The 25,408-nt window shown below is 37.1% G+C and overlaps 2 protein-coding genes across 6 annotated transcripts in view; one reads left to right on the top strand and one right to left on the bottom strand.

The window, feature by feature from the left end:
* The window catches only part of INTS13 (integrator complex subunit 13), a gene marked incomplete at its 3' end in the record, with an annotated part of 33,148 nt that extends 23,276 nt beyond the window's left edge, over window positions 1-9,872 (bottom strand). For both annotated transcript variants that reach the window (XM_082636485.1, XM_082636484.1), the window contains exons 1-3: window positions 9,351-9,872; window positions 8,133-8,368; window positions 5,662-5,736 (exon numbers count right to left, since the gene is read on the bottom strand). In XM_082636485.1, the coding sequence (XP_082492611.1) occupies window positions 5,662-5,736; window positions 8,133-8,357 (300 nt within the window). In that variant the 5' untranslated portion in view covers window positions 8,358-8,368; window positions 9,351-9,872. The remainder of the gene's footprint in view (window positions 1-5,661; window positions 5,737-8,132; window positions 8,369-9,350) is intronic.
* A 148-nt stretch (window positions 9,873-10,020) lies between these two features.
* The window catches only part of FGFR1OP2 (FGFR1 oncogene partner 2), a 32,543-nt gene continuing 17,155 nt past the window's right edge, over window positions 10,021-25,408 (top strand). Inside the window, exons 1-3 of one of the 4 annotated variants that reach the window (XM_082636487.1) lie at window positions 10,022-10,288; window positions 19,275-19,379; window positions 23,478-23,614. In XM_082636487.1, coding sequence (XP_082492613.1) covers window positions 23,480-23,614 — 135 coding nt within the window. In that variant the 5' untranslated portion in view covers window positions 10,022-10,288; window positions 19,275-19,379; window positions 23,478-23,479. Of the gene's footprint in view, window positions 10,289-16,962; window positions 16,982-19,274; window positions 19,380-23,477; window positions 23,615-25,408 lie in introns of those variants that run through there. The other 3 variants (XM_082636489.1, XM_082636486.1, XM_082636488.1) reach the window with 3 other exon arrangements.

Here is a 25,408-nt window from a genome sequence, read left to right as displayed (position 1 = left end):
AAACTGAATCCAGCAACATATAAAAAGAATTAAACACCATGACCAAGTTGGACTTATCCCAGGAACACAAAGTTGATTTAACGTCTAAAAATTAATTAATGCAAACGATATCAATGGAATTTTTAAAAATCATATGATCATCCCCATAAATACAGAAAAAGCATTTGACAAAAATCTAAAACCGTTTCATGATAAAAAACACTCAACAAACTAGAAACAGAAGGGAACTTCCTCAAGCGGATAAAAGGCATCTATGAAAAACCTATACATAATATCATGCTTAATAGTGAAAACTCGATGTGTTCCCTCTAAGATCAGAAACAGAAGGATATCCACTCTCACCACTTCAATTCAATACTATACTAGAGCTTCTAGCCCAAGCATTAGGAAAGAAAAAGAAATAAAAGGAATTCAGATTGGAAAGGAAGAAGTAAAACTATCTCTATGTTGCAGATGACATGATCCTGTATGTAGAAAATCCTAAGGAATCCATGAATCCATTAGAAATTTTTTAGAAATAATAAGCAAGTTCAGCAAGGTTGCAGGATACATGATCAACAGACAAAAACCAATTGTATTGCTGTACACTTGCAAAGAACAATCCAAAAATGAAATTAAGAAAACAATTCCATTTATAATAGCACCAAAAAGAATAAAATGCTTAGGAATAAATTTAACAAAGGAAATGCAGATTTTACACTCTGAGAACTATGAAATATTGTTGAAAGAAATTAAAGATCTAAATGAATAGAAAACATCCTATGTTCATGGACTGGAATACTTATTATTGTTAAGATGACAACATTACCCAAACTGAACTAAGATTAAACATAATCCCTGTCAGAATCCCAGCTGACTTCTTTGTATTGATAGAAATTGATAAGCTGATTCTAAAATTCATATGGAATTACAAGGGATACAGAATAGCTAAAACACTCTTAAAAAAGAACAAAGTGTGAGGACTTTGCTTTATATATGCATAAAGATATGCTGGAAGGACCCATTAAAAACTAATAGTGGTGGGGATAAATAGTGATGTGCTGGTAAACCAGCTCTCCAAAGGGAAAAAAAAAACCCTAATTTGTAGTGTTTGCCAATATCTATGGTTAAGTACTCCCATGATCGCTACTTTCAAGCTTTCACTGAATGTAAAGTTGATAGGAGATGCACACACTCAGCTCTCCCAAGTTGGTATAACCAGGCTCTAGCACAGCACTAACTGGAACAGGGGATGAGTGGGAAATTTTTCAAGGCTTAGCTTTTACTTACACACACACACACACATGCACACATATATGTATACATGCAAGTATATATGTAAAATTTATTTTTAAACTACATAGGTATTACCTATTCATAAAAAGTGATCAAAAATGAAAGAAAAAATACTGTATATATAGGACTATAAAAAGTCCCTGGTACTCAGGAGAAAAAATAAAAAGCTGCTTTTTAGGACAGGGGTGTTGTGGTCCTGGGAAAGCAGCAGAAAGCTTAACTTCTGGAGTCAGATAACTATGGACTGAAATTCTGGCTCTGACTTTTAATATTGTGTGACCCTGGTTTATCTCTCCTAGCTTTTTTCCTAATCTGAAAATGAAACTAATAATAGAACCTGTGCCACATTAGTATGATACTTTCAAACTTTATTTAATTTAGCCAACAAAAACAAGACCAAAACTCCTGAAATCTGATAAATTTTTTGTAATAAGATCTACAATGTAGAGGATAGAGTCACGTGCTGTAACAGAAAGAGCCCTGGACCCAGGTATGCAAGTCAAACTACCTCTGGCACCTGTGGGCTTCAGTTCCTTCACCTGCACAAAGAAGGAGTCAAAGCAAAAGATGTCTACAATCCTTCCAGCCCAAACATTCTTCAATCAATCTACTTCAATTGCTTCTCATGATCAGTCACAATAACCAGAGAAAGGTGTGACACAGATAACCAAAGCTAAACATTAAATGTGTTTACACAGACAAGATTATACATAATTTATACAAAATGTCAATTATTTTATATCATCTTAAACATTAGGGATTTGCTATATAGTTGCCTTCACACCTGGAGTTTCCCCTTCTGTTCATAATCTAAAAGCAATGCGTGTGATATAATATGCCTTCACCTTCAGAAAGCAGAAGGAAGCAGTAATTCTCGTATCATCAGTATAGCTCCCATTATTAAATGCATACCTCTTACTGCACTGCAGAGGTGCAGTAATGAAAATCTATTCAAATTTGTACTTATTTTTATTTATACACAACTAGAGAAGCTTCAGGCTTCTTTCACAGTACCTCTTGAAAGAACAAAGCAGAATACATGCTATTTCAAAAAGATAGTACAGGGGGAATGTATGGAATCCTTAATATTTTTTCAAGCAATGAAAGAATAAAGAACATTCTGGAGTGATATAAATGCAAAGCCAAGCCAATAAAAGCCCCCCTTCAGTGAGTTACCTCAAAAGAAAAAAAGGTTATATATGTTTACATGTTATAATATTAATCACAACATTTTAAGACCAAACATCGTAAGAAACACATTTTCATTAAAACACATTTGGATGGGATTATTTCCACTAAAGGGCATCCATTAAAAGAAAAAATTTAACATGAAATAGTTCAAATAATGTATTCAAATATTTCACTAATGCCTGTCTCTCATGTTCATATTCATCAGTGAAGGACCTAATAGACCGAAGCCTTCTATCCACCTAAACGACACAAAAGAACGTAATCTACCACGAATTCAATAGCTTTAGACACATGTTTAAAAAGCATAAACTTGATGAATTGAGCATGGGTTTATTTCTGCTCCCTAAAACTCCACTAAAACTGTAGTAAATGAATTTAATTAAAAAAAAGGAAACACCAGGGGCTTCCTTGGTGGCGCAGTGGTTGAGAGTCCGCCTGCAGATGCAGGGGACGTGGGTTCGTGCCCGGTCCGGGAGGATCCCGCATGCCGCAGAGCAGCTGGGCCCGTGGGCCATGGCTGCTGGGCCTGCGCGTCCGGAGCCTGTGCTCTGCAACGGGAGAGGCTGCAGCGGTGAGAGGCCTGCTTACAGCAAGAAAAACAAAAAACAAACAAACAAACAAAAAAAGGAAACACCAAAGGGGGGAAAAATAACCCCATAAACCCACAAAGATGAAGAGAATGGAGGAGGAGACAAGAGAACAATCAAGAGATGTCAGCAAGAATGTATGAAAATGGATGGAGGAATGGTAATGGACTTAGCAAGACTGAATAAACTGAAATCTAAGCGCCTACAGGGGAAAAAGGCAAGATGATATGCCTTTCAGAATCCAGGAGAAGTTCAGGAACTGGAGGCATCGAGTACCACATAAATCAAGGATGAGGCAAGATACTGAAAACTGAATGACTTGAAGCCAGTATAAGGAACAACCTGACTCCCGATCTTACTCACACCCTGCCCATGCACGTGACTCCCTCTTCCTGACCCCCCAGATACAGAATCACAGTCCTTGGAGGAAATGAACCAGAGAGGTACCAAGCATGGATACCACAAAGCACAGCAGAGTGTCAGGGGAAGACACTAGACCAGTGCTGCCCAAAAGAACTTTCTCTGATGATGGAAAAGTTCTATAACTGTGCTGTACAGTAGCCACTATCCACGTGTGGCCTACTGAGCGTTTGAAACATGGCTAGTGCTAAAGAGAAGCTGGATTTTTTTTATTGCATTTAATTTTAATTAATTTAAATTTAAATAGTAGCTATTTGATAGCCAATAGTAGCTACATATGGCTAGTAGCTACTATATTGGACAGCACAGTACTAGACCAAAAACAGAAAGACTGAGTGAAAGTTCACCTACTGGATGGTAGAACCTACCCTCTCCCCTGGCTCCCAGAAGGCTGCCAACCAAGTTTATAGCATACAGGTGGAAGAGTGGAAGATCTTCTCTGGAGACCCTGAGAAGTCTCAGAGAGACAATCTGTCTATCCTGACATCTGGAGGCCTCCCAGGGAAAACAACTAGATTAAATAAATCACGATGACGGCCAGTCAGCAATACCTACTCCACAACATGCAGATCTTCTAACCTGCTGTTTAGTGCCCTGCTTTTAAATAAGGTTGAATAGCTAAATATCAGTAGGCATTTAAGAAAAGCCTCAACATGAAAAGAACGCTGAAAACACAAGGAGATCAAAAGAAAACTTCAAATAAATGAATACCTTTGGATTAAAAAATTACACCCATAAAACAAGAAAAGGATATGACAAAAATGGACAAAATTAGAGCGTAAGTAGAAGTTCTTGGAAATTAAAAATAAGATCAAATAAAAAGTTCCATATAAGGATTAAAAGGAAATAGGTAAGAGGCCCAGAAAGAACAACAATGGGAGGATCAGTGAGAAAAAGAATAAGGAATTTAATCCAGGAGGTCCAACATCCCATTCATAGGAATTCCAGAAAAACACAGAATACAAAGACAAGAACATTATCAAAGAAACAACACGGGAAAATTTCCTGAAGAATATAAAGCCTAGCACAATGAATGAGAAAAGACCAACATCAAGGCCAATCATTGAGAAATTTCAGAACATAAAGGGGGAAAGAAAAGATTCTAAAAGGTTTCAGAGAGAAATTATGAAGAAAAATGATACTGGACTTCACAATAACACTGGGAGTTATAAAACAGTGGGGTAAGGCCCTCAGGATTTTGAGGAGAAAATTATTTCCAATCTGAAATTTTTATACCTCAAGTATCAATAAACTGTAAGGTAAGTTACAAGAATTCTGGAGGTTATATTTTACCAAAACAAGAGATTACACACACACACACACACACACACACACACACACACACACACACAAAGCAAGGAGGATGACAGCACTGCACCAGGCCTAGAAAGCAACCCGTTCAAAGTGCAACCCAAGACTGCGTTCCAAGAAGTTTTCCAAGGGGAAAAAAAAAAAAATCAAACTACTAAAATTCTAATACATTAATGATAAGTATATTGAGAAGTTATACAGAGACATGAGGAAAAGCAGCAATAGATTCTCAGAAAACTAAGCATATTAAAGGGGAAAAAAAGGAAATGATAAATTCCAGGAACACCAAAAAGTTGTACAACAAAGGAAATAACACAGAAGTCAAATCATTGTGCTGTAGAACTTAAACTTATACAGTGCTGTATGTCAACTACATCGCAATAAAACCTTAATAAAACACAAAACAAAGGAAATAATCGCATAAACTACTTGGCTTAGCAGTGGATAACACTTTATGTAGACACTACAATGTAAACATGAAATTTTGAATTAACCAAAACTTCTGATATAATATTGAGAAAATCAGGGAAGGGAAGAAGGCAGTGAGAGTGGCATGGGTGAGAGGAAGTATAAAAGGTAAATCCTCATGGACAATAATGATAAATGAGGTTTAAATTGAGAACTCTGTAAACAGCAGTAAAAACATGTTATTTAGAAATATGAAGTAAATACTAGATGAGCTAAAGAGTTGAAAGCTTGCTTCTAGAAAGTGGGGAGAGACTGGAAGACAGACAGCTGTTTTTCTTTTAATATTAGTTGGTGTTTTAAAACTACGTGCAAATACTATACCTATTTAAAAAATTAATTATATTTTAAGGAAGTATTACCAGGTCCAGATAATTTTCAAAAATGGCCACAGCTCAAAATCTAAGCATACCTCCTGCAAATTTTGGTCTTCTTGAGTCCAAGAATTTAAAACATGTGCTCCAGAGTCACTCACAATGAAATTCACCTAATAGAGTTCAAAGAAATAATTAGTATTCAACTCCAAGTCTTCTCAATCACATCATATTTAAAACATTTATTTTATTATAAATACCTTTTAATATATTATATATAACATAAACATAAATAGAGAGTGTAGTCTCTAGTTTGGTTTGCTGATTGATTCATTCACTCATTATAGTTACCGAATGCCTAGTACAGGCCAGGTGCTATTCTCAGCACTAGGGATATGGGAATACAGTGATGAATACAACAGTTCTGTTGCTCACAATGTGGGGAAAGCCGGGGTTCCGGGGTGTGGTAAGACAGTGCAGGGAGAATACAAACAAAAATAAATGAACAACATAATTTCAGAGAGTGATAAATGCTATGAAAAAGAAGTTGTTTAGCTTCTTTAGGTTGGGTGATCAGAGAAGGGCTCTCTACAGAAGTGGCGACTGAGGGAAATCCAAAATGACCAAAAGAAACCAGCCAGGGAAAGAGCTGGAGGTAGAGAATTCCAGGTACAGCAAACAGCAAATGCAAAGACCTCTAGGTGCACACCCTCAAAAGGGTGAAGATCAGAGTGGGCAAAGAGGTAGGAGATAAGGTCAGAAAAACAAGCAGTGGCCATATAACCTAGAGCACTGAAAGCTAAAAGAATGGATTTGCACTTTATTCTAAATTTTAAAGTAAGGGACTTCCCTGATGGTGCAGTGGTTAAGAATCCGCCTGCCAGTGCAGGAGACAAGGGTTCGATCTCTGGTCCGGGAAGACCCCACATGCTGTGGAGCAACTGAGCCCGTGTGTCACAACTACTGAGCCTTTGTGCCACAACGACTGAAGCCTGCGTGCCTAGAGCCCATGCTTCACAACAAGAGAAGCCACCGCAATGAGAAGCTCACGCACGGTAACAAAGAGTAGCCCCTGCTTGCCACAACTAGAGAAAGCCCGTGCGCAGCAAAGACCCAACGCAGCCATAAATAAATAAATAAATAAATAAATAAATAGCATCCTAATTCTTCCACTGTATCTGTCAAATTTCTTAAAAAAGTTTTTTTAAGTAAAATGCAAACAAAATATAGTATCAGGTAAGATGATAACAGTAAGTATACGTTAGAAAATATATCAAATGATGGCTATGTTCCCTTTTGGGAGGAGGGTAAGATTACTTCTTTCCCCTGGACTATATGATCTAAGTCATGATCTTTTTTCCTATTATCCATGTAATACTCATTTTGCTTCCCCAGTAAGTTTGATAAGCAGCCTTTTCTCCTAAGACTTACCTGACAGGAACATATTTTACTGGCCACTTTACTCACATTACCTCATTGAAATCTTGTAACAATCATAGGAAGGAGGTGTTATGCTTACATGGGAGGAAACTGAGGCTTGGAGAGATGAAGCAAAAAGATCAAGGTCACACTGCCGGCAGCTTAATGATGCCAGGACTTGAACCGAAACCTGTGCGCTAAATCACTACATTATGCTTCCTCTCATGTATCCTTTTTTACCTTACATGATACACAATTTACAGAGGGACTAAAACAATTTATATTTTAATTTGGAACATATCTGAATGTATAATATATATTAGCCTCTCTGTGTTCAACCTTACTGTTACTGCTGTGCCTGTGCCGGTCTATGAACAGGCTAGGTCCCAGCCTATGCTGCTCCAAATGAGACAGAAAGCAAAGCATCCACTTGTGGCTTAACCAAATGACTTTCCCAAAATAAAACAGTTGGGATTCTGAAAACTGAAGATAATTTTCACACTTGGAGTTTCTATCTATCTTCAATTTCTCTTCTTACTGATAAAAACAATTTCCTCTTAGCATTCTTAAGAACATTCTTTACAATATGGCCAAATTCTGCAGCAATTTAGGACACTTTCACTAAAACTGTAAGCAGCCAGGTTCAAATTCTGGTTCTTCCTCTAACTAGCTACATGACTCAGGGCAAACTGCTTCTCTCTACCTCAGTTTCTGCCTCTCCAACAAGGCAGTAATAAACAAGGCTGATATTCAGATGGAACATACCAACACATTCTGACAAAGTGCTTTCAGCCAACATCCCTTCTGCTTAGGCTGGCAACAGTTCTCAGTGGTGTCTGTTCCATTCTGGTTTTATACACTTTGAATACTGTCCCAGTAATTACAGTAGCTACCTCATAGGACTGCTGTAAGAGTTAAAGGAGTTAATATGAAGCACACGTAAGTGCTCCATAATCGTTAGCTGTTATTATTGTTGTTGGCCCCAATTAAATACATATATTAACCCCAAAGGGGAGTTCTACATACTACACTTTTAAAGTAGTAAATAAACAGTTGTAAGTCAAATCTAAAGCAAAGTCATATATAAAAAGTGTAAAAAGTAGTCAAGTACATCCCCCAAATCATGATTTTACTTGTACTTCACACTCACCAGCTTTTTGAAAGGAAATATATCATACATTATTCTACAATATTCCATGGAAGATTCTACTGAGCAAGTCCACAATGATTTAGATATAGGGGCCAAAGGGATGATTCCTTGGGTCCTATTCTTCACCAGCATATCAAACTCGACATGCTGTCTGCATGATTCTGCCATGTAAGGGCAGTGATCCACAACAAATACTGTTTTATGAGATTCAGAAAAAATCTTCATTTTGTTTTAACCTGTAAGGGATAAAATATATTAGCCAAACATCTTATATGTAACATTTAATATCTTAAATTATTTCTAACGAATGCGTCTTTTCCTCAAGATTTGATAGGGAACATGAATAATCAGCAGTCAAAGAAATTTACCGAACAAAGGACAAGATTTAATGAGGTCATGACCAGAAAGTAACAATTCAAGGGATGAGCTACACCATATTCACCCGTCATTCTACCAGACACAGGCAGATTACAATACATGCAGATATTTTTTGCTTTTGGAATGAACTTAAATTTGCCAGAAGAAAACATTTTTACAAAGAATCGTATTTGTTTCCCTTACATAATACCAAACAAAATAAACGACAAACACTCTTCAAACACACTTTTGATGATCCTTGCTAATTGACATCAATCAAATATAAACCCCTAAAGTAATATAAGTCAGCATTTGGGGGCTTCCCTCCAAAAAATCTCAAGACTTCTGAAAAAGGGTGGGGATTGGGGAGAAAGAATGAACTGGAAAGAGTGACAACAAAAGGTAAGCTCAAAACATAACAAACATCTCCTAAGATAACTGCATATCTGGTCTTCGCATTAGGATAAGGACCTCAAATTCACACTCGCCGCCTTAGCTTCTGAAACACCACGGTAATTCATCATGTAGAACAGAAAAACTTAGGTGCTACCATCACATGGTGGGAAGGAGGAACTTTTGAAACTTTTTCTTATAAGAACTCCCTTGCTTCGCTAATAAAATCTTATACTGAATAGACAAACCATATTCGAAAAGCACAGGGTAAACACAGCAGAAGTGTTCATTAAAACGAACCGACTTTTTACAATCCAGCTATTTTCTTCTCCTGCTTTCCAATGCATTTCCCCTTCATGCAAAACTCTTCTTTGAGAAACCTAGACATACTCTGCTGGAAACTGGGGGGGAGGGGGTGGAGTACAAGGTGAGTGAATAAGGAAGACCTCAGGATCGAGGTTCGCTTACTTTCGTGCCTGGTCCTGCAGTGAAAACGAACAGAGGCTATGCACCACAGCCTCTCTGGAAAAGGCTGCTGGCTGGGTGGGGAGGATCAGCGCACAGTCAGGAGTGTCTGGTACCAAAGACGGGGGACTATGCTTTCCCCGCTCATCTCCTAACACACCGGTCCTTCCCAGGCTTCCTAAACGCAGGAGCGCGCGCGCCTGCGCGTGAACACAAACACTCACACACTCGGACTGGCGCGTGCGCAAAGCACTCTTCGGCAGCCCCGCCAAGCTGCCCTTCCCCCTCTGCGGGCCAGACGCCCAGGTCTCTAACGGGAAGAGGGCGGAGCCAAGAAAAAAATGCCTCCGACCCTCAAGATTTTCTACCCCCTAATTTTCCAGTCACCCATTGGGAAAATTGATCCGGGCGACCTGAGAGCCTCCCCAAGAGCGAAGTACCAACAACAGCACCGACTAACGGTGCTACGATCCCCTAAGCGCAAGGCCCGCCCACCAGATCTCCCCTTCTCCGTCTCTCCACCCAGGCCCGTTTCCCCTAGCAAAATTCGCGAGACTTTGCGAGAGGCCGAGAGAAAGTTTGAGGGTGGATTAGTGGGGAGGCCCGCCCCTACCTCTCGCGCATGTCAGCTAGAGGCCTCAAAAAAATCGCTGGGCTCTGCCCCCACGGTTACGCGAGGAAGGAAATCTCGCGAGGTTGAAGCGCTCTGAGAGCGCTGGTCGGAGGCGGTGAACGGGGGTTTTCCCTTGGCCAGTGATGGGGCTGAGCCCCTCTGATTAACCCCGGCCGCCCCTGCACTGCCTCTGCTTGGTTCTGCGTCTGCTCGCTGAAGAAGCTGAACAGGCAAGAGGAGCCTCTTCCCCTGGGTGCATAGGTTCCCGTTGGCCGAGGCTTTGAGTCCTAACCGCCACAGCTGACGGCTGCGAGGGATTGAGACCAGAGTAAGTGGAATCAGCCCAGGGACCAGAGCGGGCATAGGGAGTCGGAAGCTTCCTTCCCCGATGGTGCTTTGCACCACCTCTTGAACTACCGGCTGCCAGTTCCTGGGCGCGGTACTTCCTGTCCTTGTTCAGCTCTGAGCACCTCTTTCCGGAACTGAGGTGCGGAAAGTTCGATGAAAAGCCTTGGCCCTAACCCTGTGGACACACCTTCCTTCTCTGTTTTCTTCCTGCCTAACCCACCTGGGAGCTCACCGTTTGTGGGACGGGGTTGGGGGGTGGTCGGCAGGGATGCAAAAGGGGTCCTTTTCAGTTTTCAGTGTACCTCTTTGCATATGACATGGAGGACCATTCCCTCTTTCTTGAAACTGCCCTCCAAGAAATATTACTCTTTTCCTGGTACTCTTCATGGATAACCATACTGTCTGGAAACTGCCCTCTGAAGAATCCTACTCTTTTCTTGGTTTTCTTCCTGCCTTTTTTATGTATCGCATCTCAGATAATGGTACCGGTGTCCATCCTGCTGTCCAAACTAGGAACCCAAGGCTCATCCTTGACTGGGTATTTCCACTTGCACTGCACGATGCTATTTCTTTTTCTTTCACCAGATGATTTCCCCACCATCATCCTTCCCTAGAGTTACCATTCTGAAATACAAATCTGTTCATATCAATACTTTCTTTAAGCTTTTTGAATAACCATATTGCTGATAGAATTAAGTCCTAATTGTTAAGCATACCACTTAGGACCTTATACTGTCTGTTCCAATCCATTCTACCTTTTTCGTCTTATTTTGCCTCTCCGCCAAATACCTCAATACCCAGTCATGCCAGACTGCTGGATATTTCTCCAAACATGCAAGCACTTTCACAACTCAGTGCCTTTGTATGTGCTGTACCATCTGTCTTGAATGCTTACTCTTCCCTTTTTTTTTTTTTTAAACCAACTTTCAAGATCCAATTCATAGACCATTGTCTTCTCAGGCTCCCACAGATGATATTGATAGTACCACGGTGTTCCCAAAGCACTTGAGAAGGTACTTGTGCAGTATTTCTTAGGTTGTATAACATTATCTGTTCAAGTATCTGTCTCCTGCGCTAATTTGAGCTTGAGCCTGGGATCACGTCTTATTCATCTTTGTAACAAAAGTTAGACCAATGCTTGGCACATAGCAGGTGTTATAGTTCTGAAGATTCACCATAGGAGTAGGAGTCCTTAGCATCCTTAAAAGTGTAGAATTTTAGAGCCAGAGGAACCTTGTATATTAGCTTTAAGAACCCTGACCTGTTTTGAATATGAGGAACCCTGTACCACCAATACACAAGTAATTGTACTTTTAGTATCTGTTAATTGAGATTGTGCATAGTGGCAAAAGGACTATTATGCTTTTAAATGCTTTTGTATTTTATTATTACTAGTCTCTATTAAAAATAGTGGACTATATATGTGAGAGAAACATTTAGACTACAGACCATGCTTGGTATATGTACATCCATGCAGCCCTTCCAATGATTCCTTGCCCATAGCTTAGAAATAACTGGTTTAGATTAAGTTAGGTCCTTCTTGAATTGTCATACCTGTTTGAACATACAGGTGTATGCAACTTATATTTAGCTACAATTCCAAGGTAACGTATAATTAAAAAAAAAAATTCTCCTGTGTCCTTACTTTCAAATTGTTTCTTCTGACTTTAAAAATTCATTTTCTTCATAAAGCAGCTTCATAAAACTCCAAACATGTGTTCATTACATCATTTTCAAGGACAGTGAAAATTTTTTGTGCTTTCAGATACAGTGCTGTGTCTGTATAAGATGCTTTCACAAAGTATGTAATTTGGGCTTCCCTGGTGGCGCAGTGGTTGAGAGTGCGCCTGCCGATGCAGGGGACACGGGTTCGTGCCCCGGTCCGGGAAAATACCACATGCCGCGGAGCGGCTGGGCCCGTGAGCCATGGCCGCTGAGCCTGCGCGTCCAGAGCCTGTGCTCCGGCACGGGAGAGGCCACAACAATGAGGGGCCCGCGTACCGCAAAAAAAAAAAATGTAATTTATCATTTACATGTTTTCTTTCTTGATCTCTTTATAAATTTCTAAGAAAGCCATAACTAGGACTTTTTAAACTAGGACTTTTTATATTTCCATATGTGTCAGTTAATATTATCTACTAATTAACTTTAGAGGCACCTGCCTGAACAATAAAAAATTTTAAACTAGATTGTTGACATTGATAGACACTTCTGTGGTATGTCAGCGGTCACAGTATTTCTGTGTAGTTCCAGCTATAGGGTAATAGATCTGTGCATAAAGGAGAAAGAAGAGTGGTTTGAATTTCTTTAAATTTTTCTTAACCAAAATCTAAAACTAACAGCTGGCAGTTTCTGTCTCGGGTGGGTGGTTTCTCTTTTATCAGCAGCACAGTGTTCTGAGCCCTCTGCCAGGAGTCTGACTGTGAATGTCTTTGGGTGGTAAAGTGGGTGAGAATGTGGCTAATGTGGAGGGCGGGGAACTGCTTTAAAAAACTTTACCTATAATAGGAACCTACCTATAGAAGATAATGTAAGTAAGTACACTAGTTAAGTGTGACTAGTTAAGACATGCTCTCTAAAAATAGATAAATTGAGAATATCTTTTTTTTTAAACTGGAGTCTTTTAAAATTTAAAACTTGTTAGAGAATGTGGAAAACAATCTTCCTCCCACTCCAGTTACCAGCCAAACAGTGCGGGGGGAAAAGTACAATGGTTTTCAAAAAAGGTGGCAAAGTAAATGCATATTATAAAATATTTTAAACTTTTCTGTGGCTTTACATACAGGAAATGAACATGCAGAGTCATAGAAACTTTGTGTCACTGTTTTTCTGAAATGCTAATAAAGGTATGCCTTTAATTACCTGCTATTTATAATTCCTTTCCCTGAACAGGTATGTTTTTATAGTTACAAAAGAAATTTCAAATGTAGTTCGTTTTGATAGTAGTATTTCATTATGCAATCTAGAGAATTTTTTAAAGTGGATGTTAATTCTAGTTTCAGAAAGCCTAATTGGTCACCTTAAAAAACAAAATTCAACTGAGTAAACTTTAAAAATCTTATTGGCTTTGTTCAACGACTCATGAATCAGGCTGCATCCCATCTAGCAGAAAGGAGTTCCAAGGAGCTGTACAAAATGAAAGACTTTTATAGGAGAAGGGACAAGGAAGTTATACTAACAAAAAGCAGATTGGTTGGAACAAGGTCACTTTCCTTTAGGGGACGGCAGGGATCTGTCAGACAAATTACCTCACAGTGGTTCCTGATTGACACATTTAAGGTTCCATTTCTGGAAGAGGCCAAAACTGTAAGTTAAGTCTTGGTTTGGTGATGTTTGGGGCTTAGCATAAGTGACATGGCATTTGGGGGCCTGTTTTCTTGTTTTTAACAGTCTTATAATTAACTGTGATGGCTGGTTAAAATAGGTACTAAGCTTTTATTGGTTATGCAGAAAAATATTAAATATTTGTTATTTTTTCATCTTCATTTACACTTCCATTTATTTTCTATTGCTGGTTTGAAATGCAATTTATATAATACTTTGGAAGTCTCATTGGTGGAGTAGGGTCAAGGAATTTGCTTTGTTTTTCCACCCAGGAGACCAGGATAGTCTTTATATAGGTAAAAGCAAACAGGGCCCTGGAGAGCCATCTTGGCTCATGAATATCCACTAGACTGGGGGTCAGAAGTTCTATTTCTGGTACTAGCTTGGCTCCTTCCTTGCTACATGGTGCTGTCAGTCAGCTCCTTACCTTTGAAATCCTGAGTCTATTTCCTCATTGATAAAATGGAAATAACAGTTACCCCAATGAACAAGATTCAGTATAAGGTTGTATTACTCAGGCTCAGAAAGCTACCAACAGTTGGAATTAATTAAAATGATTACCTAGCGGTTTGATTTTACCCTGGAGTGCTCTAGAGGTCCATTTAGATTGAATTAGGTTGGAGAAAAGGCTAACACACTTTTGAAGAAGGAAAAGATGACTTGCCATATCAGATAGCAAGAGTTACTTTACAACTGTAACAGTTGAGGCAGCGTATTGATGTAAAGATAGATAACAGATCCAGAGGTAGAATAGAGAGCTCAGAAACGTACCCATACATTTACTGAAAAAACATATAACAGGTGTGGCATTACAGTTCAGTGGGGGAAGAACGTACTATCCAGTAAATGGGAACTGGTGCAACTAGTTGTCCACGTGAGAAAAGGAAAATATAATTAGATATCTTCCTTATACCACGCATGCAAATAAACAGCCGATGAATTAAAGACAAAGGTAAAACCTTGGGGACAGATAATGATTTTTTTTTAAGTTTTAAAATTAACGTATTATGCCCTTTTTTGCAATATAGTTCTATTCATTTTAACATGTGTACAGATTCCACCACAATCAGGATACAGAACTATCCATTATTTCAGAATACTCTCATGTGCCATACCCTTCTCCCCCCGACCCCGTGCCCACTGCCACTCCCAGCTCCTGACAACCACTGATCTCTTATGTACCCTCTTATCTACCGCTGTGGTTTTGTCCTTTGGGCAGTGCCAGGTAAATGGAAGCAGTATGTAACCTTCTGAGATTGTCTTCTTTCACTTAGTCAGCATAATATTTTTGAGATTCACCTATGTTGTTGCCTGTATCAGTGCTTCATTCCATATTATTGCTGAGTAGTATTTCATTGTATGGATGGTATGTACTGCAGTTTGTTTATCGACTCATTTCTCTACAGTAAATACCCAGAATTGGTATTCCTGGGTCATATGGTAGAATACATTCAACTTTTCAGAAACTGCTAAACCATTTTCCAAAATAACCATGTTATTTTGCATTCTCACCAGCATTGTGTGAGAGTTCCGTGCCAGCACTTGGTATGTCAGTGCTTTCTATTTTATCCATTTTAAAAGGGGTGTAGTGGAGCTCATCATGGATTTAATTGCTTTTCTTTAATGGCTAATGATGTTGAATATCTTTTCATGTGCTTTTTTTGCCATCCATATATTTTTTTGGTTAAGTGATAAAATCTTTTGCTCATTTTTAAAAATTAGATTATTACCTTATTGTTAGTTTTGAGAGGTTTTTATGTATTCTGAATACAAGTCCTGTGTCAGATATGTGATTTGTATCTTCTTCTAGTCTATAGCTTGTCTTTTCAGACTGTCTTAACAGTGTTTCCCAGAGCAAAAGTTTCTAATTTTGATGACATCCAGTTTATTGAATTTTCCTTTTTTGAATCAAGCTTTTGGTATCATGTCTAAAAAGTGTTTGCTTAACCCCAGGTCACAAAGATTTTCTCCTGTTTTTTCTTCTAGAAGTGTTACCATTTTTCATTTTACATTTAGATCTATGGTCCATTTGGAGTTAATTTTTGTGAAAATTGTAAGAATTACTTCAGGGTTAACTTGTTGGCATGCAGATGTCCAGTCTCCCAGCACCATTTGCTGAAAAGGCTATCCTTTCTCCTTTAACTTGCCTTTACACCTTCTTCAAAAATCAGTTGGTCGTGTTTCTGTGGGCTTATTTCTGGACTCTGTTCTGTTTTATCTGACTGGCTCTGCCAATACCATGCCATCTTGACTGCTATAGCTTTATAGTAAGTCTTAAAATTTGGAAGTGTGATTTCTCCAATTTTGTTTTCAAAATTATTTTGGCCATTTAGTTGAATTTGCCATTGAAACCACTTGAGTCTAGAGATTTTTGGCAGAAGATTTTTAACTACGAATACAATGTTTTTAATAGTTGTAGGACTATAGAATAGTTACAGGTATTTAATAGTTATAGCTATAATAATTATTACTAATAGTTGCATCTTGTATGACTTTATGTAGTTTGTGGTTTTTAAAGAATTTGTCCATTTCATCCAATTCATGTGTATGAAATTTATTATTGTATTCACTTATCCTATTAATGAATTAGGAGTCTGCAGTGATATCCCTTCTTTCATTCCTGACATTGGTAATTTATGTCTTCTCTCTTTTTTTTCTTGGTCAGTTACACTAGAGGTTTATCAACTTTTTTTGCTTTTTCAAAGAACTAGTTTTTGGTTTCATTGTTTTTTTTTCTGTTGTTTTCCTGTTTTCAGTTTCATTAATTTCTGCTCTTGTATTATTTCCTTCTTTCTGTTTACTTTGTGTTTATTTTGCTTTTCTTTTCCTTATTTCATAAGGTTGAGGCTTAGATAATTGATTTGATATCTTTCTAGTTTTCATATATAAGTATTTAGTGTATAAATTTCCTGCTTTACATGCATGCCAAAATTTTGATATCTTGTATTTAGATCAAAATATTTTCTAATTTCCAAAAAGACTTTCTTTTTGTCTCATGGATTACTTATGTGTGTTATTTAATTTCCAAATATTTAGAGATTTTCTTTTTGTCTCTTTGTTATTTATTTTAGTTTAATTCCATTATGTTCAGAGAACATAATTTGTATGACTGCAGTTCTTTTAAATTTGTTAAGGTTTGGTTTTTGATCCAGGATATACTCTATCCTAGTGAATGTCCCATGTGTACTTAAAAATCATGTGTATTCTGCTGTTGTTGGTTATAGTGTTTTATAAATATCAATTCAGTCTACTTAGTTGATGGAGTTTGTTCATTTCTTCTATATCGTTGCTGATTTTCTGTGTACTGGTTCCATCAGTTACTGAGAAAGAAGTGTTGAAGATTTCAACAGTAAGTGAGGATATGTCTATTTATTTTTTTCAGTTTTTATTTGATTTTGAAGCTCTCTAGTTGGGTACATATACGTTTAGGATTCTTATGTGTTCTTGGTGAGTTGGCCCTTTTATCAACTATGTATTGCCCCTCTTTTATCCCTGGTAATTTTCTTTTCTCTGAAGTCTAATTCATCTAATATATTTTTTAAAATAAATTTATTTATTTATTTATTTATTTTTGGCTGCGTTGGGTCTTTGTTGCTGTGCGCGGGTTTTCTCTAGCTGCAGCGAGCGGGGGCTACTTTTCGTTGTGGTGTGCGGGCTTCTCTTGTTGTGTAGCATGAGCTCTAGGTGTGCGGGCTTCAGTAGTTGTGGCATGCAGGCTCAGTAGTTGTGGCTGGCGGGCTCTAGAGCACAGGCTCAGTAGTTGTGGCGCATGGGCTTAGTTGCTCCGCAGCATGTGGGATCTTCCTGGACCAGGGCTTGAACCCATGTCCCCTGCATTGGCAGGTGGATTCTTAACCATTGCACCACCAGGGAAGTCCCTCATCTAGTATTAATATAGCCACCAGCTCTCTTTTTTAAGTATAATGCCTTTATTGAGATACAGTTTCGCATACCATAATATTCCATCATTTATGTGTACAATTTGATGGTTTTTTTGTATATTCACAGAGTTGTGCAACCATCACCACAATCAATTTTAGAATATTTTCTTCACTCCAGAAAGCTATGCCCATTAAGTCACTACGCAGTCCCCTTATCTTCCCCCTCTCCCTTTGACCCTAGACAAGTCACTAATATACTTTCTGCCTATGTGAATGTGCATGCTGTGGACATTTCATGTAAATGGGATCAAAATATGTGCTCCTTTGTGACCGGCTTCTTTCACTTAGCGTAATTTTTCAAGTTTCATCCATTTTGTAGCTTATGTCAGTACATCATTCCTCTTTTTTTTGGGTCAAGAAATATTCACTGTATTACATTTTATTTATTCATTTTTCAGTTGTTGGACATTTGGGCTATTTCTACTTTGGAGCTATTATGAATAGTGTTGCTATGAACATTCATGTACAGTTTTCTGCAAGGACATGTTTTCATTTTCTTGGTGTGTACCTAGGAGGAGAATTGCTAGATCATGTGTTTAACCTTTTGAGGAACTGCCAGTCTGGTTTCCAAAGTGGCTGCACCATTTTACATTCCAACCAGCAGTCCATGAAAGCTCCAAATTCTCTACATCCTAGCCAACACTTACTATCTTTTTTATTATATAGCCAGCCTAGTAGATATGAAGTCGAATCTTGTTATTTTGATCTTCAGTTCCCTGATGGCTAATCATGTTGAGCACCTTTTTGTGTACTTATTATTAGTACACTGGCTTTCTTTTGATTGGTGTTTATATAGTGTGTCTCTTTCCATCCTTTTACTTTTAACCTACCTATATCATATTTGAAGTGAGTTTCGTGTAGACAACATCTAATTGGGTCCTGTTTTAAATCCTAATTAAAGAATTAGATTATCAGACTGCATGTTCTAATGTGTTTAGAACATTTATATTTAGTGTAGTTATTAATATGTTTGTATTTAGATCCACCATCTTATTTGTTTTCTGTTTGTACCCTCAGTGTTTTGTTCCTTTCCCCTTTTCTCCTTCTTTTGGGTTATTAAAACTTTTTATTCATTTTAATTCATCTGTTATGATTTTAACTCTTTTCTCCATACTGCTTTTTTTAGGGATTTCTCTAGTATTACAATATATATGTTTGTTTACAATTGACATTTTATCATTTCAAGGGAGATGTTGAAACATTATAGTATAGGTCCATTTACCCTCCCCGTTTATGTTGTAGTTATATATTACAGCTACATAAATAGAAAATTTCATCACAAAAGTTATAGCTTTTGTTTTCAAATATCAAACATTTTAAAGCACTCAAAAAGAGAATAGTCTATTATTTTTATCAAGATACTTATGATTTCTCTTGCTCTTCCTTTATTCCTGATACTCTTAAGTTTCCTTCTGCTGTCATTTTGCTTCCCTCTGAAGAATTTCCTTTAGAACAAATCTACTAGAAATGGATTCTCTTTTTCTTCATCTGAGAATGATTTTTATTTTACCTTCATATATGAAGGGTATTTTCACTGGATATAGAATTAGGGGTTGAGAGTTCCATTCTTTAGTGCTTTTAACTGGCCTTCCTGATTTCTGATGAACAATCTATAGTCATTCAAAATGTTGGTTCTCTGTAAGTAATATGTTATTTTTCTCTGGCTGCTTTCAGGATTTTTTCTTTGTCTTTCATTTTCAGAAATTTGATTATGATGTGTCTGAGCTTGGACCTCCTTGGATTTATCCTGTTTTGGGTTTGCTGAGGACTGAGAACGATACAAGCAGAAAGATTTCTGAGAAAGAGGCAAAGTGTTGCATAATTTAAATTCATGAATAACTGATCCAGTTAAATGTTTCTATTTTACCTGATTGACAAGTTAGAATATTCTTGGAAGGACACAAAATATAGTAGTATATTAACCATCGTGAGTATTATGGCTTTTCAGTAGGGGACTTTTAAAATCCATCCATAACATAAATAAATATACTATTATTAATACATTGCTCGTGTATTTAGGAATGTTATGTAGTCCTAAACCATAGAGAGGGGCAACCCTATAAAATCCACTTGGAGATGTTCAAAACGTCCTTTAGGAATGGTTTTAGTCCTCGCTTCACCTTTACAGTTTTTCCGGATACATTTATTTACAAATAAGGTGTGTACTGGGCCATATCCTCTGCCATCCAAGCAATTTTCCCATCAGTGTTTAATATTGTGGCTAATCTTTTTCTACTGGAATGAGTTAGTGTTCATTCGAGGTTTTGTCTGGTGCTATCAGGTAGCCATCCTGATTATGTCAGCTCTTATACTCATGGATTTTATAACCTGATCATCCCATGTTTCTTTCTGGAATTTGGCAGGCCAGATTTTGTGTGTCTGTGATGGAATCTTTGACTTCTCCATGGATTTCTTATGATTTTATTGTTTTACGTGAAACCTTTGCATAGGACTTTTAGTAAAAGTAATGTTTTTATAACTATGTACTTTAAAGTAGTTCAATAGTATCTGTAATATACGATACTAGCTTTAGAATCTTTTTTTTTACTGTGCATCTCTACCTTATTATTTTAGGTAGCATCAAGCCATCAAGTAGTTAATGTATTTGTTGTTTTTTAAAGGATATCTGAGGAACTTCCTTGCAGCATTTAAAGAAGTGAATTATTCCAAAAACAATTCAGCTATTAGTGTATGTATTTACTCTTCATTTTAACGAGTTGCTCTATCTTAGAAGGTCACAGTTAAGTCATTTGATCAGTTTGGCTTCTGGTAAGAAATTGAATTTTATCAGTATGACCGAAGTGCCTGTTATGTATCAAGCCTGATGCACGTCACTTTCCATGTTTGATGTGAAACCCGTTAACAAACAGTAAAGTCGGGATTTGGTACTAGAGAGTTCAAAGGTTTTGCTTTGGGCTTGGACACTCCTTGAATCATGGGAACACAGTCACGAGATTTTCTTCCAGCAGGTATGATTGTTGAAGTAAGAGTTTTGTACCAGAAGATGGTAATATGAAGCGGAGAAAGTACATTTCATAATTATTCCACTAGTAGATGATTTAGGGTGCTTTCATTTAGCAGTTGGGATTTACTACATATGGGAACATTAGGTATAAAGACCTAGTATAAACTCTGAAGATGCTTTGACTAATTTAGTTGAGGCCTGTGATTGCTCTGAGGCAAGGAGGGTGAGCCTTAGCTACTGAATCAAAGCATAGGATTTAATAGGCAGTGGGTCTTTGGTGCCACGTTGTCATGTTGATAACCCCAGAACACAGCTTAACTTTTTCATATTCCTTTTTTCTAAAAAAAAAAATATTTTATTTATTTTTTATTTATTTGGCTATGCGGGGTCTTTGTTGCGGCACACAGGGTCTTTGTTGCATCATGCGGGATCTTTAGTTGTGGCCTTGCAGGATCTAGTTCCCTGACCAGGGATTGAACCTGGGCCCCCTGCATTGGGAGCACGGAGTCTTAACCACTGGACCACCAGGGAAGTCCCAACTTTTTCGTATTTCAAAAAGAAAGATTTATGATTATCTGGAAAGATGCCATCTAGATTCAGGGCTCTGTAGATCCTTTGCCCAGAGAATTCTGGGAGCATGGCTTTTGGGCAGAGGGCAACTTACTGAATTACACACAATATAGGTATTCTCATGTCTAGATCACCTATCATCTGATCATATATAGGAACTTTAGTGCATTTTATTTGGAAACGCATCCTATCTATTGTTTGTAGGTGTCATGTTGTTACAAACCATAAAGAGGTGTTCTTCTCATAGTAGTCCCAACAGTATCATTTAACAGTATCCTAGGTTGGAACCTAGGACTGTCAAGAGGTTCCTCATACTTGACTTGTTCTGTTAAATCAAGGTAAACTTTACTTCTCTCAGATCTTTCATAACTTTCTCTAGACTTTGTTTCTTTTATTTTCCCTCACCATCTATTACAACCAGTTATTTTTACTGTAAGACAAATATTTTTTTCTCTTTTTAATTTTTTTTTCCACAAATAACTTTAAAATTTTACTCTGAAGAATCTGGTGTTCTATAGTAGTGGGATTGATGGGAGATATGGAGATATAGTAACTCCCACATAAATAGGAAAGCCATACTATTACCTATCTATAATTTTAGATTATTCCCCTTGGAAGTTGAGAGGAAGGGCAAGGCATTATTGGAGGCTAATGTCTCCCTTGGAGCAGCATCTTAGATAGATTTTGAATGGCTGTCCTTTTGTGTTTTAGCCAGTAGGAGGCATTGGTTCCTTTAATTGCCCTTTTGCTTGTAGTATTTTGAAGTACGCTTATCTAAATCTCCTAGATATTAGAGGACAAATCTTTTGGTTGTTTTATCTAGAGAGACAGAAATCATATTAGTTTCCAGCTTAATTCTTAAAGCTCTCTGGAAATGTCTAGTCATGAATATTTTCTAGATTGGCAGTTTTACATTTTAATTTATTTTGATTAAATCTTTTTATTCAGCTTTCAACCTATTTATAATAACAGCACAGTATACCCTTTGCTTCAGCTGTTGGGTACAACCAAGAATACTGTTTGAACGTTTTTTCATCTTTATTTAGTTTACAATTTTGAATCTTTGCTATATAACCTTAAATGAAAGCTTGCTAAAATGGCCTGATGTGTTTTCTTTCCTTCTTTTAAAATGTTACACAGTTGGGTTATTTAAATCTCTTTTGTACTTACTGCATTTTTCTCTATCTGAGGGGCTAATAATTAACTGAACTATAGTCCAGTGCAGTAGGATCTAAATAAGTCCTACATTCTGTAGCAAATTTCTGTCTTCCTAAACTTGATGAAAATCCTTCATTATAGCCCTTAACTTGGTTCTATACCTGAGTTTTAATTTAATATCTATAGACCTGGCTTCTGGCCTAGTAATTTTACAGTGTAATTTTATTTTTTGGGAAAATCTTGAAGAAAGGGTAGCTTATATAGAAAGTAAGGTGACACTTAGTAGAAAGAGAAAAATTCAAGAATGATAAGTTTCAGAAGGTTAAAGTTTTTGAGAGACATTATTTTAAGATTAAAATTTTGTTTTGAGGTCTCAGCATACCAGTTGAAGAAACTACAATAACTATTGGCTGCTTCATGTTTTGCCTCCTAATTTTTTGAGCTCCTTTTATGCATATTAATTATTGATTTTAACACTCAGAAGTTTCCCATAATGGCCAGTTTTGTTCTAAGTTAAAACTTTCTTTGCCATTCACTAAGGAAAGTGCAAGAGTTAGGATTATAATGCAATTTTATATAAGAAGCCAGAGTTCCTCCAGAAGGAGGTTGACACTTGAGCATAGCATGACACATAGAGGCCACTTTGGCTGGTCAGTAGTGTGCATTTGTGAATGGTGTCTCAGGTCACCTGACCAAGCAGAGGCTAGGAAGGGTCTATGGTCAGAGACCTGACAGTCATTGACTGCAGAATAAAGACTAATAAAGTGACCTTTTTCACAAATGACAAATGACTTGATAGGGTTTGCCCTTATGAAGAGCACAATTTCTATAAAACATAAAATGTATCCATTGGATGTGTACTTTTTTTCCCCACTGTAAATTCAGGGTGTTTTAAATACATTCTGATTATGTCTGCAAATAATACATGTATGATCACACACACATATATGTGTGTATATATATATGTAATTACATAATTATATATATTTATATGCATTGTATTTTTTGAATATTTTAAATTCACTTTTGAGTTTCTTCTACCTTAACAGAATCAAAACCACAGGTGTTCTTAGATGTTTTTTCTTCCGAGACAGTGAGCAATCCAGTAACAGATGTAGCTTAAGCATATCTGTGTTAACGTGAAACTAAGATGCTATGCCAGCTTTGTTTTGAATCTTGATTTTCATTTTTAATTATACATATTCCTTTAGAAATGAGTTGCACAATTGAGAAGGCACTTGCTGATGCTAAAGCCCTTGTTGAAAGACTGAGAGATCACGACGATGCAGCAGAATCTCTGATTGAGCAAGCCACAGCTCTCAACAAGCGAGTAGAAGCTATGAAGCAGGTCTGATGTTTTTCCTTGCTGATTCCATTTTAAAAAAGCAGTCATTGACATTTATGTGTTGCTTGAATTGTAAACTTCTGCTTAATTAGTATTTTATTATTCTTTAATATTCTCTAAAATTTAAAAGTAGCTTGACTTGTGTGTTTCAGTTTACTTTAGATTGAAATGTAATTTTGTCAAGTTCAACTGGCATGTATATATGTATATATTCAGTATATATTCTAAAACATATAGACTTGATCACTTTTCTGACAGTGATGCACATTTGAGTTTGGAAAATGTGTGAATTTTTTAGGTCTAGATACATTTGACAAAGACCAGATAATATCTTTTACTATATAATTGACACACATTTTCCTCTGTCTCCTACTTTTATAACGTAGAAATATTTTTCTTTATAAAAGTATTTAGGTGACACTATTTAACAATAAAATCGTTTTTGAAAATGATGCAAAGCAATAACTGGTTTCCACCTTTTGCAGTTACTGCATTTGTACTTGCTACCTTATTTTTCATTTAATGCTGCCAGTTAAAGAAGAAATAAAAAGGGCTTCACTTCTTGTTATCCTTACTGTTGTATATAAGAACTTTACAGTGAGCTACTATTTTAGGCCCTCTTTTGATAAAGAGTTTCAACTCTAAGAGAATTATAAAATCTCTGATATTATGATGGAAATCACGGGAGGAAAATATATATTCATAGCTTACTCTCTAGAAATGCATCATCCCTTTTGTAAAGGAAGCAACCCAGGGTTACTGCTTTTAACAAAGCTGCTGAAAATAGTGAAGGAAGTTTACTTATTTTGTTTTGCAACTCTGTTGCCCTAAACACATTACATACATCCCTGTCTACCTTGATTCATGCATTCCAGTGAACATATATATCTGGTATTGAGTTGTAAAGAAGGGGGGTTGACAACCAGAGTTAAGAACCATACCATAAAGTTTACCCTTTTGAAGAGTGCAGTTCATTGGATTTTAGTATATTCACATGCTGTGCAACCATAATTACTATCTAGTTTGAGAACACTTCATTACCCCAAAAGCCCATATCCATTAGTAGCTACTCCCTAGGTCTCCCTTTCCCTGGCCCCTGGAAACCACAGATCTGTCTATCTCTATGGATTTGCCTATTTTAGACATTTCATATGAATGGAATCATACAATATGTGGCTTTTTGTGACTTTTTTTAACGTAATGTTTTCAGGTTTCATCCATGTTGTAGCATGTATCAGTACTTGATTCCTTTTTATTGCTAAATAATATTCATTATAAGGATACAGCACATTGTGTTTATCTGTTCATGGGTTGATGGACATTTGAATTGTTTCTATTTTTTGGCTATTATGTATAATACTGCTGTGAATACTTGTGTGTAAGTTTCTATGTGGATATATGTTTTCAATTTTCTTGGGTATATACCTAGTTCAATTAGAATGGATGGGTCTTATAACTCTATGTTTAACTTTTAGAGCATCTGCCTGACTGTTTTCCAAAGCAGGCACATCATTTTACATTCCCATGAACAGTATATGAGAGCGATTTCTCCACATCCTCACCAACACTTGTTATTACTTGCTTTTTGATTAAGCTCATTCTAGTCTTTGTGAAGTGGTATCTCCTTGTTACACTGAATTGTATTTCCTGAATGACTGATGATGTTAAGCATCTTTCATGTGTTTATTGGCCATTTGTGTATTTTCTTTAGAGAAATGTCTCTTCAAATCCTTTACCCATTTTTTCCAGCTTTACTGAGATATACTTGACATACAACATTGTGTAACTTTAAGGTGT

The sequence above is a fragment of the Mesoplodon mirus genome, assembly GCF_964341445.2.
Source record: "Mesoplodon mirus genome assembly, chromosome: 11".
Taxonomy (NCBI): domain Eukaryota; kingdom Metazoa; phylum Chordata; class Mammalia; order Artiodactyla; family Ziphiidae; genus Mesoplodon; species Mesoplodon mirus.
The sequence above is the reverse complement of the archived record's forward strand: the minus strand, read 5'-3'. Positions and strand labels throughout refer to the sequence as shown.